The 21886-nt window shown below is 44.1% G+C and overlaps 1 protein-coding gene across 2 annotated transcripts in view; it reads right to left on the reverse strand.

Annotated features, from left to right (window-relative positions):
* Positions 1-2768: 2768 nt before the first annotated feature.
* Positions 2769-21886, reverse strand: part of COMMD1 (copper metabolism domain containing 1) — a 71555-nt gene continuing 52437 nt past the window's right edge. The window contains exon 3 of one of the 2 annotated variants that reach the window (XM_031598973.2): positions 2769-7118. In XM_031598973.2, coding sequence (XP_031454833.1) covers positions 7011-7118 — 108 coding nt within the window. In that variant the 3' untranslated portion in view covers positions 2769-7010. The remainder of the gene's footprint in view (positions 7119-21886) is intronic. The other variant, XR_004167714.2, reaches the window with a different exon arrangement.

The raw sequence follows: 21886 nt of genomic DNA on the forward strand, positions 1-21886 counted from the left end.
AACCACTGTCTCATGTATGAAATCACTGCAAGTTTTGTGCTTGATCCCGTATGTATTTAACCTTTCCCATGTAAACGGTCTTCTGAAGTTAATGGAGCTGTAGTAATTTGCAATGGCTGGGGATTAAGCCAGAGGGTTTAAGCATTCCTGCCAGCTCACATTGCAGCACGCTGTAGTAACCAGGCTGTAGGACAACTCGGAGATGTTCCTGCTCTGGCACAAGCAGCTGTGGCCATTGCAGCACATCGCTGGCGGCGTCACTGTGTCCATGGGCAGAGAAATGCAGCTCTGGCCCTGCAGAGGAGCGTGCAGACACATTGTTGGCCACAGCAATGTAAAGCTCATTTCTTGCTTTCTCTCATTCTCACTGGGGACGTGCCAATGCTTTCCAGAGACTGTTTCATTACTGTTATGCTGCTTACAAACATCTTAATTTAAATAGCATTATAGATGCATTGAGGCAAAATGATCTATCCACAGCCTAAATAATGAACCGGAGTGAAAACATCCTTGGGCTGCGAGAAGCTAGAACAAGCACTAAATGAAATATATAAACTTACATAACATTATTTATAAAAAGGAGCTCGGTTGTCAAAGGCTGGAGCATGGGAATGTTTCTCTCTGCAGAGAAAAAGAATTAATTACGTAGCTTTATATATTCCAGTTGCTTTGGTTGCTCATCTCCTAATGTGCCCAAGGACTACTTGAATGGTATTTATGGTTCCCAGCCACTGCTTCCGGATGGTGTTTTTTAACTTAGCACTTGTGCACGTCATTGCCTCGCAGGATATTGCAGTGGGGGGGTAATTAGCTTTATGCACCGTGCTCCTCAGCTTTAAAAGAAATGTAGATTTGTCCCGAGGTTCTGCAGTAGCAAATGTACTTTAGAAGATGCTGGGAGGAGGCTAGGGCTCACCAGATACTTGGTGCAGGGTGGTAGGGTGGCTGCTGTGTCTGGAGGTGCAGGCAGAGCTCTGAGGTAGCTGTAGTCAAATGCATTCCTCTCTCTGCACAAGCCTGCTGTCTCCTTTTATCATGGCTTTGATTCATTTCTGCTGCTGCTGCCAGAGAGATGCTATGAAGACTCAATGAAGACCCTTAAGCATAGCTGGAAGATCCATGGAGTGGCCAACAACCCAGCATGGGACCAAACATCCTCCAACAAGCACCCCAACCCAGCTTAGTCAGGTAAATATGGCAACATCCATCACCTTGCATGTGGGCCAGAGGTTTAGCAGGAGTGTTTGTATGAGTGTTTAATGACTTTGCTGGGAACCCCATGAGAAGTGCCACAGGGGCAGCCTGGCAATGCCATGCTGGAGGGAAGGTTGCTTCCCATGTGCCACATCACCACTGCCCAATGGCCATGGCTGGTACTTTCAGGCCAGGAAGACAGGTTCCCTGGGCCCTGCCCCTGTGTTTCTGATCTGTCTTCTCATGGCTGCCATTGATTTTCATCATGGGAAACTCGCTTACTGTGTGCACTGTTGCAAGACAGGAAGTGTGCCACTTATTGCAAAAATGCACTGTACAATTTCCTGGTAATGCTGTGTTTGGCCAGGGCTGCCAACTGGCTGGAAGGCACAGAAAATATGGCAGAGAAATGACATATAATCAAACTCGAATGAGGACTGTTTCCTCCGGGACTCTGCTTAGAGCTGTGGCTTTGGGGTTTGTGCTGTGATTGCTACTTTTCTCCCCAACATTTGCAAGACTTTGCTCCTGAAAGGTCCAAGATGCTTGCCAGCATCCAAAAATGCCATTTATTCAATTATCTGGGTTTACATATTCTCCAGAACTATCTCCCAATGAAAGCTAGCAGCTGAGTGCTGGAGTTTCAGCATGGCTGGCTGCTAAGTGAATTAAAACGCAAACTCCAAGTTACTTGCACTCCGAGGAGGTAAGAGACATGGAAATGTCTTTGGATAAACACCTTGTAGCTCCCCGTTGGGCAATGTCCTGTGGCTGTGGAGCAACTCAGCATTATATGATGGTCTCCCCATGGAGGCCCCCCCAGGCACGCTCTGCTTGCTTCAGTAAAGTTAATAGCTACCTGCAAAATGCCCGGGCGCAGATGCTCCAGGCAGGCTCTCCTGACATCCTTTTAAACCTGTTTTCCTGCAATTTCTTGCATTTCAAGATCTTCTTTGCTACCACTGAAATCAAGGAGGAAGGACAAGGCGTTTGGGCTTTTGATCATAGGGAAAACTTCCCCCAGGACTTTGTCTCTGCTGAGGACAAGGGCACAAGATGGCTTTCCTCCAGTTTGCAGATCACCTTCCAGCACCCACAGATCTCCAGACTTACCTCTTAACAGGAGGTTTTCTTTTGCAGCTTGGTTGCTCAATTCTCATTTCTCAATTTGTTTTCTTTCCCGAGAATGCCTATACAAGGAGGAAGTTACAGCCAGGACAGTTGTGGTGCAGGGGCTCCCTCAACCCCTCAATTTCTTGGGGAGACAAAGCCTGTAGCTGGCAGCCTGGTCTCTGTGTTTGCTGAACAGCACTCTGAGCACAGGATTTTGACAGACCTGGTTCCACAGCAGTGAGTTGTCATCTATTTTTCCAGATAAAAACACATGAAAAGTGCCACAAACAGTCATCAGTGGCTGCTGTTAAAGGACTCTGTGCCTCCCTGGCCAGGCTATCTTAAAAAGGCACTGTCTGTACCCAGCACTGACGGAGCACCTTTCTGTAAATATTTGGAATAAATGAATATTTGGAATAAATGAACCATTCAAATTCCCCAGGAGGGGAAGAAAACATTTCCTCCACCAATGTGGAGCAAGCTGAGTCATCAGGTGAAGCTTCTCAGAGACTTACACATCCACAGATGTTCAGTCAATACGTAAACGAAGAAGCATACTCAGAAAGATGGTAAGAGATTTATTTTATCGATAGGTAACAAAGTATATAAAGGACTGGTGTACAGAAGTGAAAAATCTCTCAAAATGCCCAGAAAAATGTTCTACAAATTAAGCAATTTGGGGAATACACGGACTGAAAAAAAAAAAGAAAATTGCATCAAGAGAAATCTTTTTGCAACCAGATAGCAATTGTAAGCCTTGCACATTGTGCAATGTACGACTGAAGGTGATGGCACTGGGAGATAATGTAGGGAGCACCAGATCATAAACAAGTGGCAACTTGGAGGAATTCCCGGAAAACAAGAAGTGATTGACTGAATAAACTGCAAGGCATATTAGCAATGCAAAAGGTGACATCAAAGGAAGAACGAGATGAAGGTTGCAACAACACATGGCTGCCATTCACTAATTACAGGCCACAAAAGCAGCAGCAGATATTGGGATGAGATGCACCTCTGGATGTGCCCATCTGAGGTCATCATACATGGTGCCAGAGCTACAGCCACAGCCCCATCCCACTCTTGTTTGCCGTGGGGTGAATCCACCACGATTTCTGGGAGCCATCACCTGCATCAGTAGGAGAGCACCAGCAGAAACAGGACTGACTGACTGCTCTGGGCAGTTACAATGATGATTTCATTCTCAGTGAGGTGGAAGGTTTCCTGGATAAATTCATCCAGGGCTTTGTATGGCTGGAGACCTCTATCCCCAACCACTGAGCATGTTGTGGAGGGCAGGAGTGGTAGTCACAGGGCAGGAAACAGGGCTGGTGGCCAGCTTTCACTGCCACCACTGCAAACATAACAGAAACACAGAATTATTTGAATTGGAATGGACTTCAAAGGCCATGTAGACCAACCCCCCTGCAATGAACAGGGACACCTACAGCTCCATGAGGTGCTCAGAGCCCCATCCAGCCTGACCTTGAGTGTCTTCAGGGACGGGGCATCCATCACCTCTCCGGACAACCTGTTCCCATGCCACACCATCCTTACCATAAAAACTTCTTCGTATCCAGTCCAAGTCTTCTCTTTTAGTTGGAAACCATTTCCCCTTGTCCTATCACACAGGCCCTGCTGAAGAGTCTGTTCCTTCCTTCCTACAGCCCCCCTTTAGATACTGAAAGGCTGCTCTCAGGTCTCCCCGGAGCCTTCTCTCTCTTCTCCAGGCTGCACATCCTCAGCTCTCAGCCTGTCCTTGTATGGGACACATTTTTGTGTCCCTCCTCTGGACACACTCCCAACAGGTCAATGTCTCTCCTGTGCTGAGGACTCCCCATCTGGACGCAGCACTCCAGATGAGGTCTCACAGCACAGAGCAGAAGGGCAGGATCACCCCCCTCACCTTGCTGCCCACACTGCTTTGGATGCAGCCCAGGATCTGGTTGGCCTTCTGAGCTGTGAGGGCACATTGCTTGCCATCCACCAGCACTCCAGGTTCTTTTCAGCAGGGCTGTGCTCCATCCTCACATCCCCCGCTTGTACTGATAGCAGGGGTTGCCACGACCCAGGTACAAGACGACCTTGCACTTGGCTTTGTATTCAGTACATTTAATATATTTAATAGGCTCACTGATAGCAAGCTAATAGCCCATGCATCCCAACAAAGAGCCAAGTGGTCCTTCACTCAAGGAAGCATAGTAGAGCTGCGTCCGAGGCCTCTTTTCCTCCACCACTCTCAGATGAAAGCAGCACAGTCCTGCTCAAGGGGGAAATCTGTTCTCCTTGCTCAGCCTGAGAAAGCACAGCATCCTTTGCCTGCCCATGTCAAAGCTTGTGAAGCAGAAACGATTGTGCTGTCCAGTGACTCCTGTGTCCTTACCAAGGGTTGAGCAGTGTGGTCCCAAAAATATTAAGCATTTTTTTTCTAGTTTTTGCCTGGTAGTTTACTAAGATCCATCACGAAGAAAATGAAGAGAATTCAATTTAAACATCTTACCACTACTAGGAAAGTGTCCAATCATTTCCTCAATGACCTCATTTTTTTTTGCCTCAACCTCCTTGCCTTGCCTGGTTAGCCATTTCACATATTTATTATTCTCTGTATGAAATAATACTTCCTGACATCTGTTCCCAGTTTGTTTCTCTTTAATTTCCATTTATAGCACATTTTCCTATCCTCTGACCATGTTAAAATAAAACAATAAGTATGTTTGACACAGTGCAAGTTACTTAAGATCATGATCCTTCCCTGACCTTGACTTTTTTTTTGCATGTGCTAAAATGCGGAAAAATAATTAAATGAACACTGAGAAGAGGCAAGTAGAAATCCAAAAGAATCAGCAATCACTCAGCGTTTCACACCCCTAATTATCCAGGGACTGGTGTGAGGACCAGGCCCAGCAGTCCCCTGTTCCACTCTGACAAGTATCAGCTGCAGCCAAATGGGGAAAATAAAGAGCTGGAGCTGTGCGCTCCTTCCAAAAAGAGGGGAGAAGCAGGTGGCTGTAAGGTTTGGGCAGAAGCATGGGAAAGCAAATGTTAATTCCGAGTGCAGTGATACAAATCAACTTGGGTGATGCTTTACCTCCTGACCAGGCAGATGGGAAAAGGTGCCCTTTCTTTGCTCTGAAAAGAGTGTGTGCTTCCAAGTACAATCTGGCAACTCTACAAGCAAAAAAATCATATGGAGAATCAGCGAGGAGCACTTCAGTTACGGCATCTTTAGCTTAGTATTAGCCAATATAATTTTTGCTCAGGAGAAGTTTGCTTATGAAGCTAAGGAAGAACCAGTGTAGCCTCCAACCAAATGTGTAAGCATGCCTTCCTGTTAGTAACAAGAGCAGCACATCAGGGTCGTGCTCCATCATTACTCTATGGACTGTCAGGCAGTTCTCCAGTAGGAACCATCATGCTCCGTGCAGCTCCTCCATGTCATCCTGCACAGGGAAGGCAGTAATTATGGTTATTGCTCCTGTTGTGGCAAAGTGGACAACCCCTGAACTGAAACGTGTGAAACAAAACATCTCAGCTCATTCCCCCCTGGCTGGAAGGGCAGCAGCTGCACTGCAGTTCTGTGTTATGGGCAGGGAGAGAGGCGGGTTCTTGCGACAGCCAAAAAAGCCACAGTTCAGTTTCAATCACAGTGCTCTATATGTATCTTATCTGCCTTTGGAAGTTTTCTTCACACAATTATTTTATCAGTAGAGCTTTATAATCTGCACGTTTGCCAAGGGCATTTTCCTTCCGCGGATTCCTAGCTGAGCACACCCACACTACAAACTCTGGGTTTAACCTGGGAGTTTTCAAGGTCAAGACAAACATCATGGTAAAGAGCAGCCAAGTTAAATTGTGCACTGACAAAGTACTGGTCTCTCAAACACAGCATGCAGCACCATGCCAGGGCTGTGCCACATAAGGCTCAGGAGCCGGAAGGCTAACCGGGGCGGCCAACCTTCAGGGAAGCAGGCTAGAAGAGGCTTTGGAAGCTTGCCAGCAGGTCACTACATCAGGCTTTTGGGAAACCAATGTCACCTTGAGCTGCCCAAGAGATGCTCCCGTGGCTGTCCCCTGGCTCTCTGTGGCATGGGGTGAGTGTTCATCAGCAGCTCGGCAGGGGCAACTCACGTGCTTGGGAACCATTTACTTAATCCTCAGCATAGAAGCTTGTGATTAGAAAAAAATGTGTTTTGTGACTCTTCTCCCTGAACTCTCTGCACTTCATCTCCTGTGCTCCAAGCTCTAGGCAGGCAGAGTTTGCGTAGGTAGATCTGTCCTACATAGCCCATGGTTTGGAAGGATAAACACAAATCCCCCTAGTCTGTCTGTTCCTTCTGCTCATTTCTCTTCTACTACAACTGGCCAATTTACCTTTGCTGTTCACTCAGCGCAGCATTTACAGCATCTGGAAGAGTAAAAAACTGATGGGTAGGAAAAAAAAAAGGGAAAAGCTACTCTAAACTTGAAGGGATGATTATGCAAAGCTTTATGCAAGCAACATCACTGCTGCCTTGGAGAACAGGCCTGGAGGAGGGGCTGGAGAGAGCTTTACAGCTTAACTTCACCCATGCTTTGTTCTGAATGTGTTGAACAGTTATAACTGATACTTAACAATCATTACCTATTTTATATACAGGAACAGGCACTATGAATAAGTACTGAGGTCATTTGTTTTTTTGAGTTGCAATCTCTTTATTTTCTGTGAGTCAGGTGGTCTGAGTCAATGCAGTCATGCTTTCCTCTATTTCTGAGAGTTTCTTCAGCATCTGGCTCACCTTGGCCTCATCAAACTCCAGGCAGAGAAATTCAGATTCCTACAAAACAAAATTGCAAAAATAGGAGTTGAGAAAGATGATAATTTTTCAGGGATACAACAGAAGAGGCATAGTGCATTCTGCTTTCCTGCTGATTTATATCCTGTATTTCCTTTACTCCTGTTGAAGAGGAAGAGGTTTTCTACCTCCCAGAGGTTTGCAACCAACATATCAAGCAAGAGCAGTACACGCTGGAGGCCAACCTGCTGCTGCCAAAGAGGGCACATGTCAACTGAGCTCCACTCTAGCATCAGTGTAAACTCACAAGCTAAGCAGCAGCACTGATTTGTTATTCTCTGACAGAACGGGTGGTGGGGTGTAGTAAAAGAGCTACAAGGCATCTTACCAAAGGCTCAGAAAATAAAGCATATATATAGAGAGAGCAATTCTAATCATATGGTACTCATTAGTAAATACAAATGTGAAAAGGCCTCCTGAGATCTCCAGGCCTTTGGTATTATCCACTGGCATGCCTACAGTCACTAAGTACTTCCTGTGGTGATTCTCCCAGAGGAAACTTTTGAGGCCACAGGGAATGTGACTGCGTAGCAAAGGCCACTCCGGGTGAAGCACTGTCAGTGGCAGAGGAACACACTGCAAGTATTTGGAACTGAAAGTGCAGGTAGCAAATATGAAGGGATATTTCCTTATGAGAAATTGGAATAGTTTTAGCAATTGGAATAGCTGAACGTGCACAGAATTTCTGTACGTAACACAGATACTGCAGGAGACCATCTGCAGTTCCCATTTGGTTTTGAGCACACTCACTTTCTGTCATTATTTCAAAATATGTCTTTTCGCCTGACAAAAACTCTTTAATGTCATTTACGTTCATAGAACAAATAGTTTTTATGCAAGGGTAAAGTCATCATATAGATGCAAATTAAAACCATCCATTTTTACAACTGAATTTCTCACTAAATTTCACGAGCATTCTTCTTCCATGGACATCAGGAATAGTTCCACCTTTTTACCTTCTCTCATCCTCACAAGGGTATTGGGTTGTTCTGTTTTTTGTAAAAACCAAACCAGCAGGCGATAGGCCGGCCAAGACACCGATGGAGGAGCCAACAGAGAGTTCTGTGTACAATAATGACAAAAGGCCCAGCCAGAAGAATGCTAGTAAGAAAAAAGTGAGGTGGCAGAAGTCACTGATCGAACACATGAAAGTGCATGCAATGGCTGTGCCAGGATTCCTGCCTAACATCACTCACATGGGGAGCTACCACAGTTCAAAGGAGAAATCCAAAGAGTGATTGAAAGCTTGAAATGGAAGGGATAAAACAACACATTTACACCCAAGTCCCATGCTTTAAGAAAGTAAACCTGACAAAATGAAAGCATCGGCACTGTAAATGTTTTTTGTCCTCAAATACAACTGTATCTCCCTGATGCTGCTGTTCAGGCATGGGGAAGACCCTTCTCATAGCTATACTGGATGTATCCATCTTCATGAAGTGCATATTATTTTATCTACTAGCTGCCAAGGAATCCAACTGACCAAGCGCAGAGATCACATTATCTATTTAGTATGAGAGTGCTTCTGATTAGGAAAGGTTTTATGGGATTAAAAGGAACTTTACTGTCACTTCATTCAATGAAGATTCAGTATGTCATGTAACTGATGGATGTCAGGTGGAATGCACAAATGACTGCTAGGGTAGACCTCAGCTGTGGCAAGCAGTTATGCTCAGGCTGTTCTTAATTATTCACCCCTGTAATATTATCAGTACAGTCCACCAGCGTTTCATTAAATGATTGGAACAACATTTGGGATCAATAATAATGCAGACAGGACATGGATGCAACAGCTTTCACACTTTCTTGTCTTTGACAGTGGTTGCTGTCATGTACCTCAGTGCTACAGCCCACGTAGAAAATACACAGAATGCCTCTGTAGAACATAATGACAGCTGGACAGCACACGTAAACAAATGTTTGGTGAGGAATTTCACAGCTTACCTCTATTTGGCAGTGGGCTTTCTTGTAGATTCCTGTCTGATTAAGAGTTATTAAAAACATAGGTCACATCTGCCAGAAGATGATGTGTTTGCAAGCTTAGGAGATTGCGTGAGAAAGGCAAATGAAACCCTGAAATATCTTCCTATGCTCCCTGGAGATGTTCAAGGCCAGGTTGGATGGGGCCCTGGGCAGCCTGGTCTGGTATTAAATGAGGAGGTTGGTGGCCCTACCTGTGGCGGGGGGTTGGAGATTCATGATCCTTGAGGTCCCTTCCAACCCTGGTCATTCCATGATTCTGTGATTTACAACCTGAGGCTCTCGGAAGCATCATACTGAAACCACATCACATTCCCACGCTGGAGTGAATCATTCTTACTGAAATGACCAGAACAGGGCAGACCTTTTAGGAAGGACTGACGGCACTACATGCCCTGGGTCACAGTCCTCAGCAGGATGAATCTGCCGCCAGACTCATGCTGAAAACTCGGGCTTTCCGGTCACAACTGCATACCTCAGGTCATGTGAGCCTGTATTCTCAAGCAGATTTCCCCAAGGCAAGGTCTGCCCATGCAACCTTAAGATCTGCATCAGCTGCTTTTACAGCTTAATCACAAGGTGAGTGCGAACAGAACCAAGCTCCCAGTTCTGGTGGAAGTGGTTTTGCAGGAGCCTAAGGCATAAGTCAGCTTTTCTCCCCGCTTCAGGTTGTGTCAGATAAAAGAGAAGTAAATTGAGCAAAAGGACACTCTTGCATTATACTAAAACTGTGCATGCCACCTTATGCAAGTCTAAGCGTACTCGTAAAGCACACTTTTGTCTATAAAGCAGCTAAAAGTTGGCTATAAGTATGGGCTGGTAGCTGTGTAATTACCATATTCTCATGTGGACTAACCTGAAATGTGAAGGAGGGGGCAGTAAATCAGGCTGCTCAGAGCTGGGTTTAGTCTCATGTAACACTCCGCTAGTTTACATAGCCCACAAAGTTCTAAAGATAGATAAAAAAGAAAGAAGATGGAGCTCTGAAACTCAAAACTCCACATAACTCCCCTGAGCTCTCCTCCAGCAGCAGGACAGATTTGGTATCTCTGCTGTTCCTCACGAAGAAACAAGGCATCCTTTCTGATATCTCCAAGCACTATAAAAATTTTCATCCCATTTGGATGCCTTGCAATTAAAAAAAAACAAAATAGAAGAAGCAAACCCAGAAGCCACCAAACAGGAACATCACCAGACTACTGAGCACGAAGCTGACTGCTGACCTGAAGCCACCAAACACGCAATGACAGCACCATGAGCCCTTTCACCACATGGGAACCTGCATCAGTCAATTTTTGTACCTGCAGTATGAAGCAGCAGTGCCGTGAAGCTCTGAAGCATGGTGCACTTGCATGCAAGCCAGAAAGCTGGCACTGGCTGAGCCTTTGTGGAAACAGAAAAAATCTTTAGGCAGGAGTGTATATGTGTGTCCGTGGGACTGCCAGAGCACTGCTGTGTGATGGGAACAGCACGTGCATCCCCACTCTCAGGCTGGAAGACCAAGCTTGATGCACAAAGAGAACCCCACTGCTCTGCCACTATCAAGCTGAGCCTTTTGGGAAGTTGTGGGGTGAGCATCCACTTCCTGCAGCCCTCTTGGTTCTTTCCCCGCACGCTATCCTACCCCTCCTCCCATTTCCCTCCTGAGCCTGGGCTATAAAAAGGAGCTGCAAAACCAACATCCACAAAACACACACTCCCCCAGCCATGAATCAGGTCTGCCAGGTTGGTTGGTTTGTTTCAGTAACAACAAAGAGTAGCAAAAATATTTATATAAGAGAACATCTTGTAAACACCAGCATTCTCGCTGTCCTCTAGAAAAATACTCAGAAGCACAACTGTCCTTTATCTCAGTAACTACACTTTTAAAAAGCCTCATTTTGAGAAAACCAACTCTCACACATTTGAAACTTAAGGGAAAAAAAAAAACACACAAAAACACAGCTGTTCTCTATTGCATCATTTGGGCTCACTCATTAAAAAGTGACTTAACTTTAACTTCAGCTCTTCTAATGCTTTATGTAACAGTGGATGTAGCTTAGATGCCCAGATCCTGGCCCTGGGCAACCCGATCTAGCTGTGGTCTCTGAAAGCAATGTCTCCTGTTTTATTTTACTGGCCCACAATGTCAGAGGCAGATGTTGGTGGGATGGCAGTACTGATTGTACCTTCCCACCAATATCCCGTTACATTTTGTTGTGCTGTTATGTCCCTTGCTAGGGAGGAAATGTTATCTTTACTAATAATTTTTGATATTGTGGTGATTAAAGTGCCTTATTTATGAAGGTTTGTTTAACTTAAAGAATTGTGGAAGCCATGTCTTCAATACAATGAATGGTCTTCAGATTTCTGATATGTCATAAGAGTTTAGAAGTGTGGCCTTTTCGGGAGGTGGCTGAAGCCCAACGATTCAGCAATAGGTGACTGAAATCGAAAGTAATTCATTTCTCACTTAATCAGATATATGGAAGACTGAATCGAAGAAATTCCTGACATATTTCCTATAGAAATCAATCTTGCTGCTTTTTACAGACCTCTTAGTTCCTCAGGGCTAAGCAATAAATAACAAGTTCTTTACTTCTACGTGGCATTTCTCCTTACGGATCACTGCATATTCTGCAGCCAAGCGAATCTTCTACTTCCTTTGTTAACCAGGAAAAATACCATGCACACGTTACACAAGTAATAAAGTACATTATTGGTAAATAAAGACGCAGAAGTCATGATGGTCAAACTTGTAAGCATTTTACGTTAGCTTGGAGAAGAAGAACAGCAAAGGATACCTCCAAAACACTGCAATAGTCTCTGTGATACACTGAGAGACAACTCCATGCAGTTTTCCACCTGAATGCCTGCCCCGGTCACCTCTGTGTGGGCCAAAGGTAACCTTCACACAGCGCCTGGCCTGGCTCTGCAGGGAGTCGGGGAGAGAGAATACGAGCCCTGCCCTGCTCTGCCCACCCAGTGGGGACACGTCCTGCTGCAGGGATGGGGCTGCAGAGTGAGGTGCCAGGCATGGTGCCCAGGCGGTTGTGTTCCCTGCAGCAGGAAGAGATGGTGCAGTACAGAGAATGAGGAAGTGGCACAGCTGCCCAGGGAGGGATGGAGTCACCAGCCCTGGAGGTGTTCCAGAACTGTGGAGATGTGGCACTGAGGGACGTGGGTCAGTGGTGGGGTTGGATTGGATGTGATCTTAGTGGACTTTTCCAACCAGAATGATTCTGTGATTCTGTGATTCTAATTACAGGTTTGTTTCCACCAAAGCAGGAGATCTGGGGTTCAATCAGTGGTGTCTTAACACCGGGTGAATATTGTGCAATTTACCGTACAAGCAAATTAAGCTGTAAAGCAACAAGCCAGCTGGGATCCCTAACCAAGTGGGGAGAGAGCTGTCCTGGCACTGCCTTTTTTTATTCCTTAATCATTAATAAGTTCTAATTGTAGTTGAAAAGAAAGCATCTGGAAACGGCCAGTGAGGAAACCTAAAGAACAAGCAGAAGGGTGGCACTGACCCAACAGCAATAATAGCACCCAAATTCCACAGGTAAGGAAATTACAAAGCACTGCAGGTCTCTGAGTCCTGTTTTAGGCATCATACAGTGTGCCCCAGCTGTGGCAGCTCCCCGCCCATGCCAACCAGTTTTAATGATATTCAGTGTACTGGAATTCTTCCTCTGACAGGCAGAAATAGTAAGATATCAACCTTGAGGTTTAGAAAGGACCCATTTAAAGACTTGCATGATAAAGAAGTGCAAATCTCAGGGGAAAAACAAAACAAAACACAACACAGCACAAAATCAGTGAACATCATAACAATTCCAAACAATCCTACATCCCCAAGAAGGTAACAGAAAAGAAATAAAGTCCCAGTCCAACCTGGAATCAGAATTGGAAATGAGACGCTTTATAAAACAGTGCAAGGAAGCCTTCTTTTTAAAAGACATGTTCTTAAGTCATTTTTGCAACGATGCCTGGTAGCTCTGCTACAGAAACCTCAGACTGATTAGTGTGAGAATTTCCTACTGCACTGTCAGATGGCAACAAACAATCCCTCGTAAACAAATCTCAACAAAGTCATCTTAACATTGTCCTTACTACTATTACTTGCTTCCAAACTCTTCTACAAAGAGGCCTCTCCTTGACACCCAGTGCACACAATGTAAATGTGACTCATCTTGGCACTGAGAGTCTGGATGCTTAGAAGATAGTGGGTTTACTTCTGTTTTGGATGCCGTATTGTCTCTTCCATGCAAGCATCTGTGGTACCTGCTATCCGAGTGCCCCAGAATAAATGGCAGAAGAGGGAGCCAGAAATGACCTGCATTATAATTCAGGCTTCAAAAATATAAAAAGATAATGCATGAGTTACTATGACAATGTTCTAGAAAGTATGAAGAGATGACCCAAAAAGAAGGGAAATATTGGGTCTGAGCTTATTTTTCTTCTGAAAGAATCAAAGTGGTAGCACACTGAAGTGGGTGATTCATGCTAAGAGGAAATATTGATTGTCAGATGTTTATGAGAGTGATTTACACCTGCTGCTCAGATTCTCAGATCAGGAAAACTTGGGGAGTAGAAAAAAAGCCCACCAAACCAAAGCTGTGCTGCCACGAGCCAAGCTAGCGAGATAAAACAGGAGAAATTGCACCGAAGCTGCTCTCACTTTGCATCAACAGTGATCCTACTGCAAACCTTGGAAGTTATTTTTAGATCATTAATGTAGATAATTCCAGACAAATTGGAATGGATGGCAATCCACTGACTTTATAGAAGCATGTCTGACAATACTAAGTTCACTATTTTTAATCAAGTTCAGAACTACTTTTGCAACAAAACTATAACCGTGGCCTTCAAAAACACCATGGCAAAGTGCAAAAATTCTGTTCCATGATCCTACATAAAATAATGCAGAATTATTTATTACCATACCAACCTAATTCCTTTGTGTCATTTTGGTATTATATGAACCAAGAATCTCTTCAGCTAATGATTATTACATCAACTCGGAAAGAAAAAAAAAAAGTTTAACGTCCTGCAGATTCCTTTTTAATTCTTTTAATGTAAGATCAAGCCTGTAATACCACGGATTAAATAGAAAGCATTGCAGCAATTGGAATAATCCCAGGCACTAAGACCAGTTCTCTGATACTGCACAGCAAATGTGATGTCATTGCTCATATGTTAGCGACCTACTGAAATATTCCATTCAGCATTTTGAATGAAATGAAATGAAAGATGATTATTTATGGATGCAGAGACACACATGGTTTACCCTGCTGGTGCTTATGCCTTTTGGAAGCACAGATTTCTTATCAGAAGGTGTTAGGGGAAAAAATATTAATGTAACTAATTGGAAGGAAGCTTACTCTGAAAATCTTTCATATTTCACGTCATAAAGAATTATTAAAAGACAGCTTAATACCTTTATGCAAGATATATATCTTCACATATGGCTATGCTCTTTTCAAACTGGTGATGCTACCCTGTATTTTACTTGTAAGCCTTCCAATTTCCTCTCTTTTTTTTTTCAGTCCCTTTGATTTGTGCCCACTTCCTTTCCTGAACCTCATGCAATGCCTGCATCGCTTTCCCAGAGCATCATCCTGCCACGTGCTCTCCCTACACAAACTCTTCCAAGGGCTACTTATGTACACTTCCACCTAACAGCAGAATACCACTGTGTATAAATACAGTCTGACACAGTCAAGCTGTCTGTGTCTCACAGTTAATTATCCCGCATTTGTGATTAGCAATCTCACATTTCGTCCCAGCACTGAGGGAGCACTCAGTCACAAGCACGGCGTTCCAGATATTGCTAGGACACTGCTCATTCATTATTGACTCAAAGGAGCTGAAACCCTCTGTTGTTTTACAGAAAGCACCACAAACATCTTTTCTAAAATCACAATGCAACAGTCTTGACGTACTGAAGTAATGTGAATGCTGAGCCAATTCATAGAGCACCTTGCTGGGGAGGGATGGGAAGGGTTATACAAGTCCCTGCTCTGCTGGGGCTAATATCATTTGCACAAAAATATATCTGTTTTTGTTGTCAAAATGCAAATTTAATTCTCATTTCCAGATGACTTCCTGAAATGTTATATCTGCAACTTTTTTATATGGGCATATCTGATCAACGGCTACTTGCTTACCTGGTTTCTCTGTTAGTTCTCATGTAGTTGAGAAAATGACCACATAAAATGCCTTTCTAAACATGTTGAGGTCATTGGTCGTCATGGGAGGTAAAAAGGATGGAAATTCGTTCAGCTGTCCCTCGCTGACAAGTGTCACATGTCTAAATGTATGGAACATACATAGTGCTGCAGCCTCCTGCCTGTTGAGAGTTCAGGTCTAACAATGGCAAGGTCACTTTGGCTGTATGACATAGAGAAACAGGGTCAGACAGAACTGCCAGGAAAGCCCTTCAGCTGAGTCTCAAAGTTCAGAATCGATCCCTTGATCAGTGGTTTATGTCTGAAAGAACACAGATGCAATCAGTCCTCCATACCTTTTCGACATGGCTCCAACAAGCTTTCAGTATGCAGTTGGTGGATTTGTCCACTACTGTCCAAAAATAGGAGCATCTTCCTGGGAAAAGACTGTGAGAGACTCAGTTGGAGCCAGCTCCACCAAGCCTCATCGAGGGGCTCTGTGGACTGAAGCAAGGCAGGAGGCAGAAGGAGGCTCTCTTCTACCTACACCCTGCATGTGGGAACCCCTACATCAACCCTAGCACCTTGATAACCCATCAGTGAGGGAAAGCTGAATTCAGGGGCATTCTGGAATGTGCTGAATTCGGGTCAAGTTCTCTAGGAGCTGAGCTTCTGCATAAAACGTTCACCAAGAATGCACAAACAAGGTTTTGAGGGGGTCCTGATATGTCTGTGGCTACTTTTTCATAAGGGTACTGAAAGACGCCTCCCTGACTTTGCTGGAAGACTTATCTTAATGTTTTCCTTTCCTCCAAAAACACAGTGGCACAAGTACCTCCTATATGGAAAGATATTTAAGGAGAAATTCTCCAAGCGCTGTTCACCTTGAGTACTGATCCTGGAAACAAACCGATGTGGGCAGGGATTCCTCCAGGCTCCAGCCTGGTACAGGAGATGCTGACCTTGTAAACTGGTCAAAGCTGAAGGCCCTTGAACACAGGGTTGGGTAATCCTAGCAAAAGGTACTGCCATCACTGTTGTCTTCTCAGAAGAAAGAAATGAAGTCATGGTAAGAGAACAGAAAGCATAATGCTCTAATTCCTGGTGCAAAAATGAGGACACGCTCCTGTATCTAAACCAAACACTATTTGGACATAAAGCATGTCACTGCTGTTCTCTGGTTTTGCCGAATCAAACCATCTTTGAAAGCAGAGCTGAACTCAAGGTTCTTTCAAGCCCTGCAACAGTAAGCGTGGGATGGTTAACCTTCAACAGGGTGTTCTGCTGATTGACTGGCTTGAGATAAATAGGTGCAACAGCACACAAAATAAATTACCACACCTCCTGAGTCCACTGACACTTCCTTGGTAACGTTGGTACACAGCCCTGGGAGGGTCTCCAGCCCAGATATTATGCAGAAGAGAGGGCAAACAAAGAGTCAAAATCACCAGTTAAGAACTACATTTGTCTTCTAACTCTTCTTTACACACATCCCATTTCCATTAGGCAAGCTTAAAAAACGTCTACAGAGCATTTAGGTGAATTTCGTGGTCAGTTTTGGAAGTCCCTGGCCTAACTCCCATTTAGGAGATGGTACATAAAAGCTTTCTGTGGAATCACATTCATTCTGTAACAAACATGGCTGCATGTCCCCAGTCATCTGAAAAGTGTGAATTAGACTGAAAACTCTTGGAGTCTCACATTGTTCCTCCTTTTGAAAAGAGCTTTCAAGGATCCTATGCAATTCCAGTGCCTGTCATAAGATGAAATCTTAAAGGAAAACATAATGAATTTTATGTTTAACACTGGTATTCACCTTTCTCCATCTGAATGCCCTAGAGCATATCTGGCCAGGTTTTAAAAGGAAAAGCAATATAGCAACATCCATAAGTTTCACCAAATTGTACAGAGAAGCGTTAGAGACAGCTCTAAAAATAAAGCCTTATTAAATTCCCTTTGTATCACTGTGACATTTGAATCAATACACATATTTAAAAACTACAGAAATACGCTCTGTTTCTGGCAGAGCATCAGCTTCTCATCTTACTTCCCAAAGCCATTTCCCTGCAGCTCATCCCAACTGCCCCACCTGGGAGCTCTCCCACTGCCAGTGCTCACAAGGGTACCAAAGAACAGAGAGCTCCATCACAGTGTATGTGAGCTCTGCTGTGTCAGCTCTCCTCTAACAACACAGCTCTCAGTGGCACCACTGCAAGGTTATGTGCTTTCCTTGAGAGGTGCCCTGTAGGGGTCTTTGGGGTAAACGTCCCTCTTCACTTAGGATCACTGTCTTTCTATGCTGATTTATATTCTTTTTCTATCTGTCCTTGTTTTCTTGCACTGTATTTTTGATTTTTTGTTTTAAACCTGATCATAAAACTGAAATATCCATCTACATCTTTCTTTATGTGTGTTTATGCTTTAAGTGTATCTTTAAGGTTTTATCATCTCGCTTAATTGCAACTGAAGAGTATTATTCTCAGAAAAAAAGAAGGAAAACAGGACCGAGCAGTGAGAGTTACTTTCATATAAACTACATACATACAATTTAAGTAAACTGCATTTAGAAATACCCACATTATCAAAGAATACAGTCAGAAGATCAGTAAAGGAGCTAATCTTTAAGAGGACCCTTGCACATTTTGGCTGAGAGCACAACCAGCCTGCATAATTACCAGGTTGGTAGCATCCCCCAAACCAGATCTTTCCTGTTCCCTCACAGCTCTTTAATGTTTTAGTTTATCCATATTATATAAAGGCCTCAACTACCCATTAATGTCCTCCCTAAAAGTATTACACTGAAAATAAAAGCTGACTGGAATTGAACAGTCTCAGACTGCTCAAGTGGCCATATTTTCCAGGACACCAGACGATGCTGACTCCTGTTGGAATGAACATTTTGGAATGAGATGTGTTGAAAACCTTCTTTTCTGTCCCCTTCTGAGTCATGCATGCTGGCACTGTAGTCTAAGAGGCACCTGGCTCTGCTGAAATAGAAGAACAGATGAGGGAAGTGGAGAGCACAGTGATGAAATCCTTAAAAACACAGAGCTCAAACAAAAATAATAGAATCACAGAATGGTTTGGGTTGGAAGGGACCCTAAAGCCCACCCAGCCCCAACTTCCCACCAGCTCAGGCTGCCCAGGGCCCATGCAACCTGGCCTTGGGCACCTCCACCAGGGATGGGGCACCACAGCTCTGGGCAGCAGTGCCAGGGCCTCACCAACCTCTGAGTGACAGATTTCTTCCCAACATCTAAGCTAGATCTCCTCTTGCACATTTCACAAATGGTTATTTAAGGCCACACAATGCCTTTGTTCCCTGAGCAGCAAGGAGCTGTGTCCCCCAGAATTCCCATCCCAGCTGGATTGCTGTACCTGTACCTTGGGGATTGGCCCGACTTGGCTAAAACAAATACGTCCATGTCCAAGAAATAATGTTTTTCATGAGGAAAGTTATTTTTTTCAAGGGCCTCTTTACTCACATCTATCCCCGCTGTGTTTATAGCAACACAGCAATGCCAGGCATTAATTTCCTCCAGGGTACATGACTACCTAGAGGGAAGAGCACGAAGGCTGGCTCAGCAGATGCTGTACACACAGCAGTGGCAGCAGCATCACAGCCCAACAAAACACGGAGCCTCTGCCACAGCACACTGTGAGTCACACAGACCCAGAATGACACACAAATGGGCCACTAAACGGAGAGTGAACCGTCACTCTAATTAGGACAGAAGGGCTAATCTGAAAGCACAAAAATGGTGTTACCACAGGCTTGAAAACAGGCTTGCAGTTCGGCATGCGATCAGCTGAGGTTTTTGTGATTCTTCTTAAAATATATAGCACAGTAACATACTTAGGCTAAAGAGGCTTTTTTGTTCTTTTGTTTTTGGTGCTTTCAGGACATCTATCTACACTCTTTCCAAAGGTTTGAAAATAGATTTTATGGGGACAAGAGGGACTACTCAGGAGTTCTATTGCCACTCCAAACAGGAATACTCAGTGGGACCAAAATAATGACACTTGCTTCTCTTTAATAATTTGAATGCATGAACTTACAAAGGAAAAATAAGCCAAAGTGGACAAAGAGTGGTTTTACTTCATTTTTGATAACCGCTCTGTTTTTTCCTGATTAGTTTTAGAATGGGAAGTGCTCTTAATTCAGAAGCCACCCACGAGAAGCAGGGCAGCCCCATATTGAGTGGGACAGACCTCACACTCACATTTATCACTGCAACAGCAGCTCCTGCTGAGCACGGCACAAAGCCCACTAAGGTTAGTGGGAATCAGCGCTGCTTCGGTGACCTTTGGTTCCAACGCACTGAAAGAGTGGCACCGCGTGCAGGGAAGGCAATACTGACAGAACAGAGCTGAAAAAGTGCAGAAGCTGCAGACTTGCCATTTGCTTTCCTTTTTTTCTTTTAAACACAGAGTATGTGCTTGCTAATATTTGCTGCATGATGCTCAACTCCTCTTTTCGTTCCCTGCGTGAGAGGAAAAGCAAAGGCTCACGATGAAAGCTGAAGCTCCAGCTCCAGCCCCGCAGAGCTCAGCGTGGGAGGACACTTGTGCCTGCACAGAATCCCACTGAAGTCAAGCAGCTCAAGGCTCTGCCCACACAGCTCCCTTTGCTCAGCTAATATTACAACTCTGCTTTATTGATGCTGCAATTTCCACATTCATTTCTATGAAGAAAATGCAGGCAGGGCTAAAATATGAACCTGCATTATAGTCAAAGCACTACATGTTGCTGTGTCTTTCTGAAAGACTCATCAGGAGAGCTCAGGACACTGGTTCCTAACACATTCACAAAACCAGCCCTGCCACAAGGACTGTTTTGATGCCCAGCACTTCATAACCTTCTTGACAGGCATTACGTTGAACCATCTTTTTTTAGAAAGAGAAAAGATTCAGAGGAAAGTTATCTAATTTTGGTTGACCTCTCTTTCTCAACTCAAGGGCAAGTGGTGCAGAAGCAGGAATCATTTCCATAACTGAATTGCAGAGCAGCCATTTAACAATTAATGTGTGAACCACTCAGCATATGGAAACTGAATGTAAAAATAAGCATGTGGGAATTGGAGATACTCCCGCACAAAGACTACAGCTCCTCCATACCAGATATTTAATTGGCCATTTCTTTCTTTTCTCCCTGCAAACAAGGGAAGGAGAGGGCTATGTGTTATAAAAGAACATAACCAGCTCTCCAGAAGAAAATGGAGATGATATGAATGACTCATTGAGCCTTCTGTGCCTTTGATGCAGAGCAGAATTCTCTCTTTTTTATTCACAGCAGCAATCTTACTTTTCAGTCAGGACTCGTGGTTTGGACATCAGCACGTAGCTGAGGAGCCCATGGCACACACATTTCTCACTGGCACAAAATCCCTAACACCACAGCCTTATTCTCCCGTATCAACAGAACTTCAGTTTGTAGCTCTGGCAGACATAAGGTCATCATTCTTGCTTTAGGGCTGCAAGGAAAAGGATGCATGCCACATCCTCCCCATTTCTGTGAGAGCTGTAATACAAAATCTAAGTCACTCCCTTTGTAAGAAAACAGGAAGAAGAGGAGAATGTGCAATACTGAGCACTGGTGCCTGTTTTTAGGCAGCTGCACTTAAGTGGATATATAATATAATATCTGAGTGGGCCAGTGTCCTCAAACCTTCCAAACTTGCAAGCCTACAGGTTTGTGCTGATTGCTGGTCTGTCTGCTCTACTCTGAACCAAAACATTGCTTTTTTATTTTATTTTGTCCAGCTTTATTTCCTACCACTTCTCTCGCTTGCTATCATGGGATTCACTGTTGGAAACTGAATGGGGATTTTCAGTGACCATTCAGCATTCAAACCTTTTCTATCTCCTGTGAACTTTCACAGCTCAAACCTCAGAGGGGTTTACAAGATCCAGATGACTCCTCCTCAACTGAACTGTTGCCTCCCCTCCGGAAATTGGAGAACTTATCTCGGCTAATGTTAATTACAAGGCTGGGTTCAGCCCTTGTTAGCTGTTGTTTGCATGTACCACAAAACCCACACTGATTAACTTCCACCAGCCTGCCAAGCCATTTTAGGGCAGAATGCAGGACTATGCATCAGCAGTACTGCAGATGAAGAGAGAGGGGCACTGCAAAGGTTGGAATGAGCTTATCCAGTGTTTCACTTCTAGGAGGGCTAAATTTGCTCATAAATTTAAAACAGGGTTTGAAGAATAGCTAAAAGAGCTCCAAGAAAGAACATTCATGGTGGCACGTTGCGCTGTATTGCATTAATTGTGATCTACTGTAGACTTGGTAACGTGCCACTGGCCACTACAGAAACATACCTTAATTTCCTTGGATAAAAGGATTACCTTGAGATCAAGTAAGTTGGGAAGCAGCTCTACATCTGGAACTGCCTTCATCCCCACGGGTCCAATTAGCAGGTTTTGAACCAAGTTGTGAACATGTAAAGAAAGTTTTACTACAGTGGTATTTTCTAAAATATCAGCATGGCTTATGAATAGGGTGTTCTTGCTATAATGAGCTGCTAAAATAATCAGGAGGCAAAGATGGTATTTTTCTATTCTCCAATTGATTCACCAATAAATTGTGTTCTGGATCAGGAACCAACTTTC

Source organism: Phasianus colchicus, chromosome 2 (genome assembly GCF_987193195.1).
Source record: "Phasianus colchicus chromosome 2, bPhaCol1.hap1.1, whole genome shotgun sequence".
NCBI classification, from domain to species: domain Eukaryota; kingdom Metazoa; phylum Chordata; class Aves; order Galliformes; family Phasianidae; genus Phasianus; species Phasianus colchicus.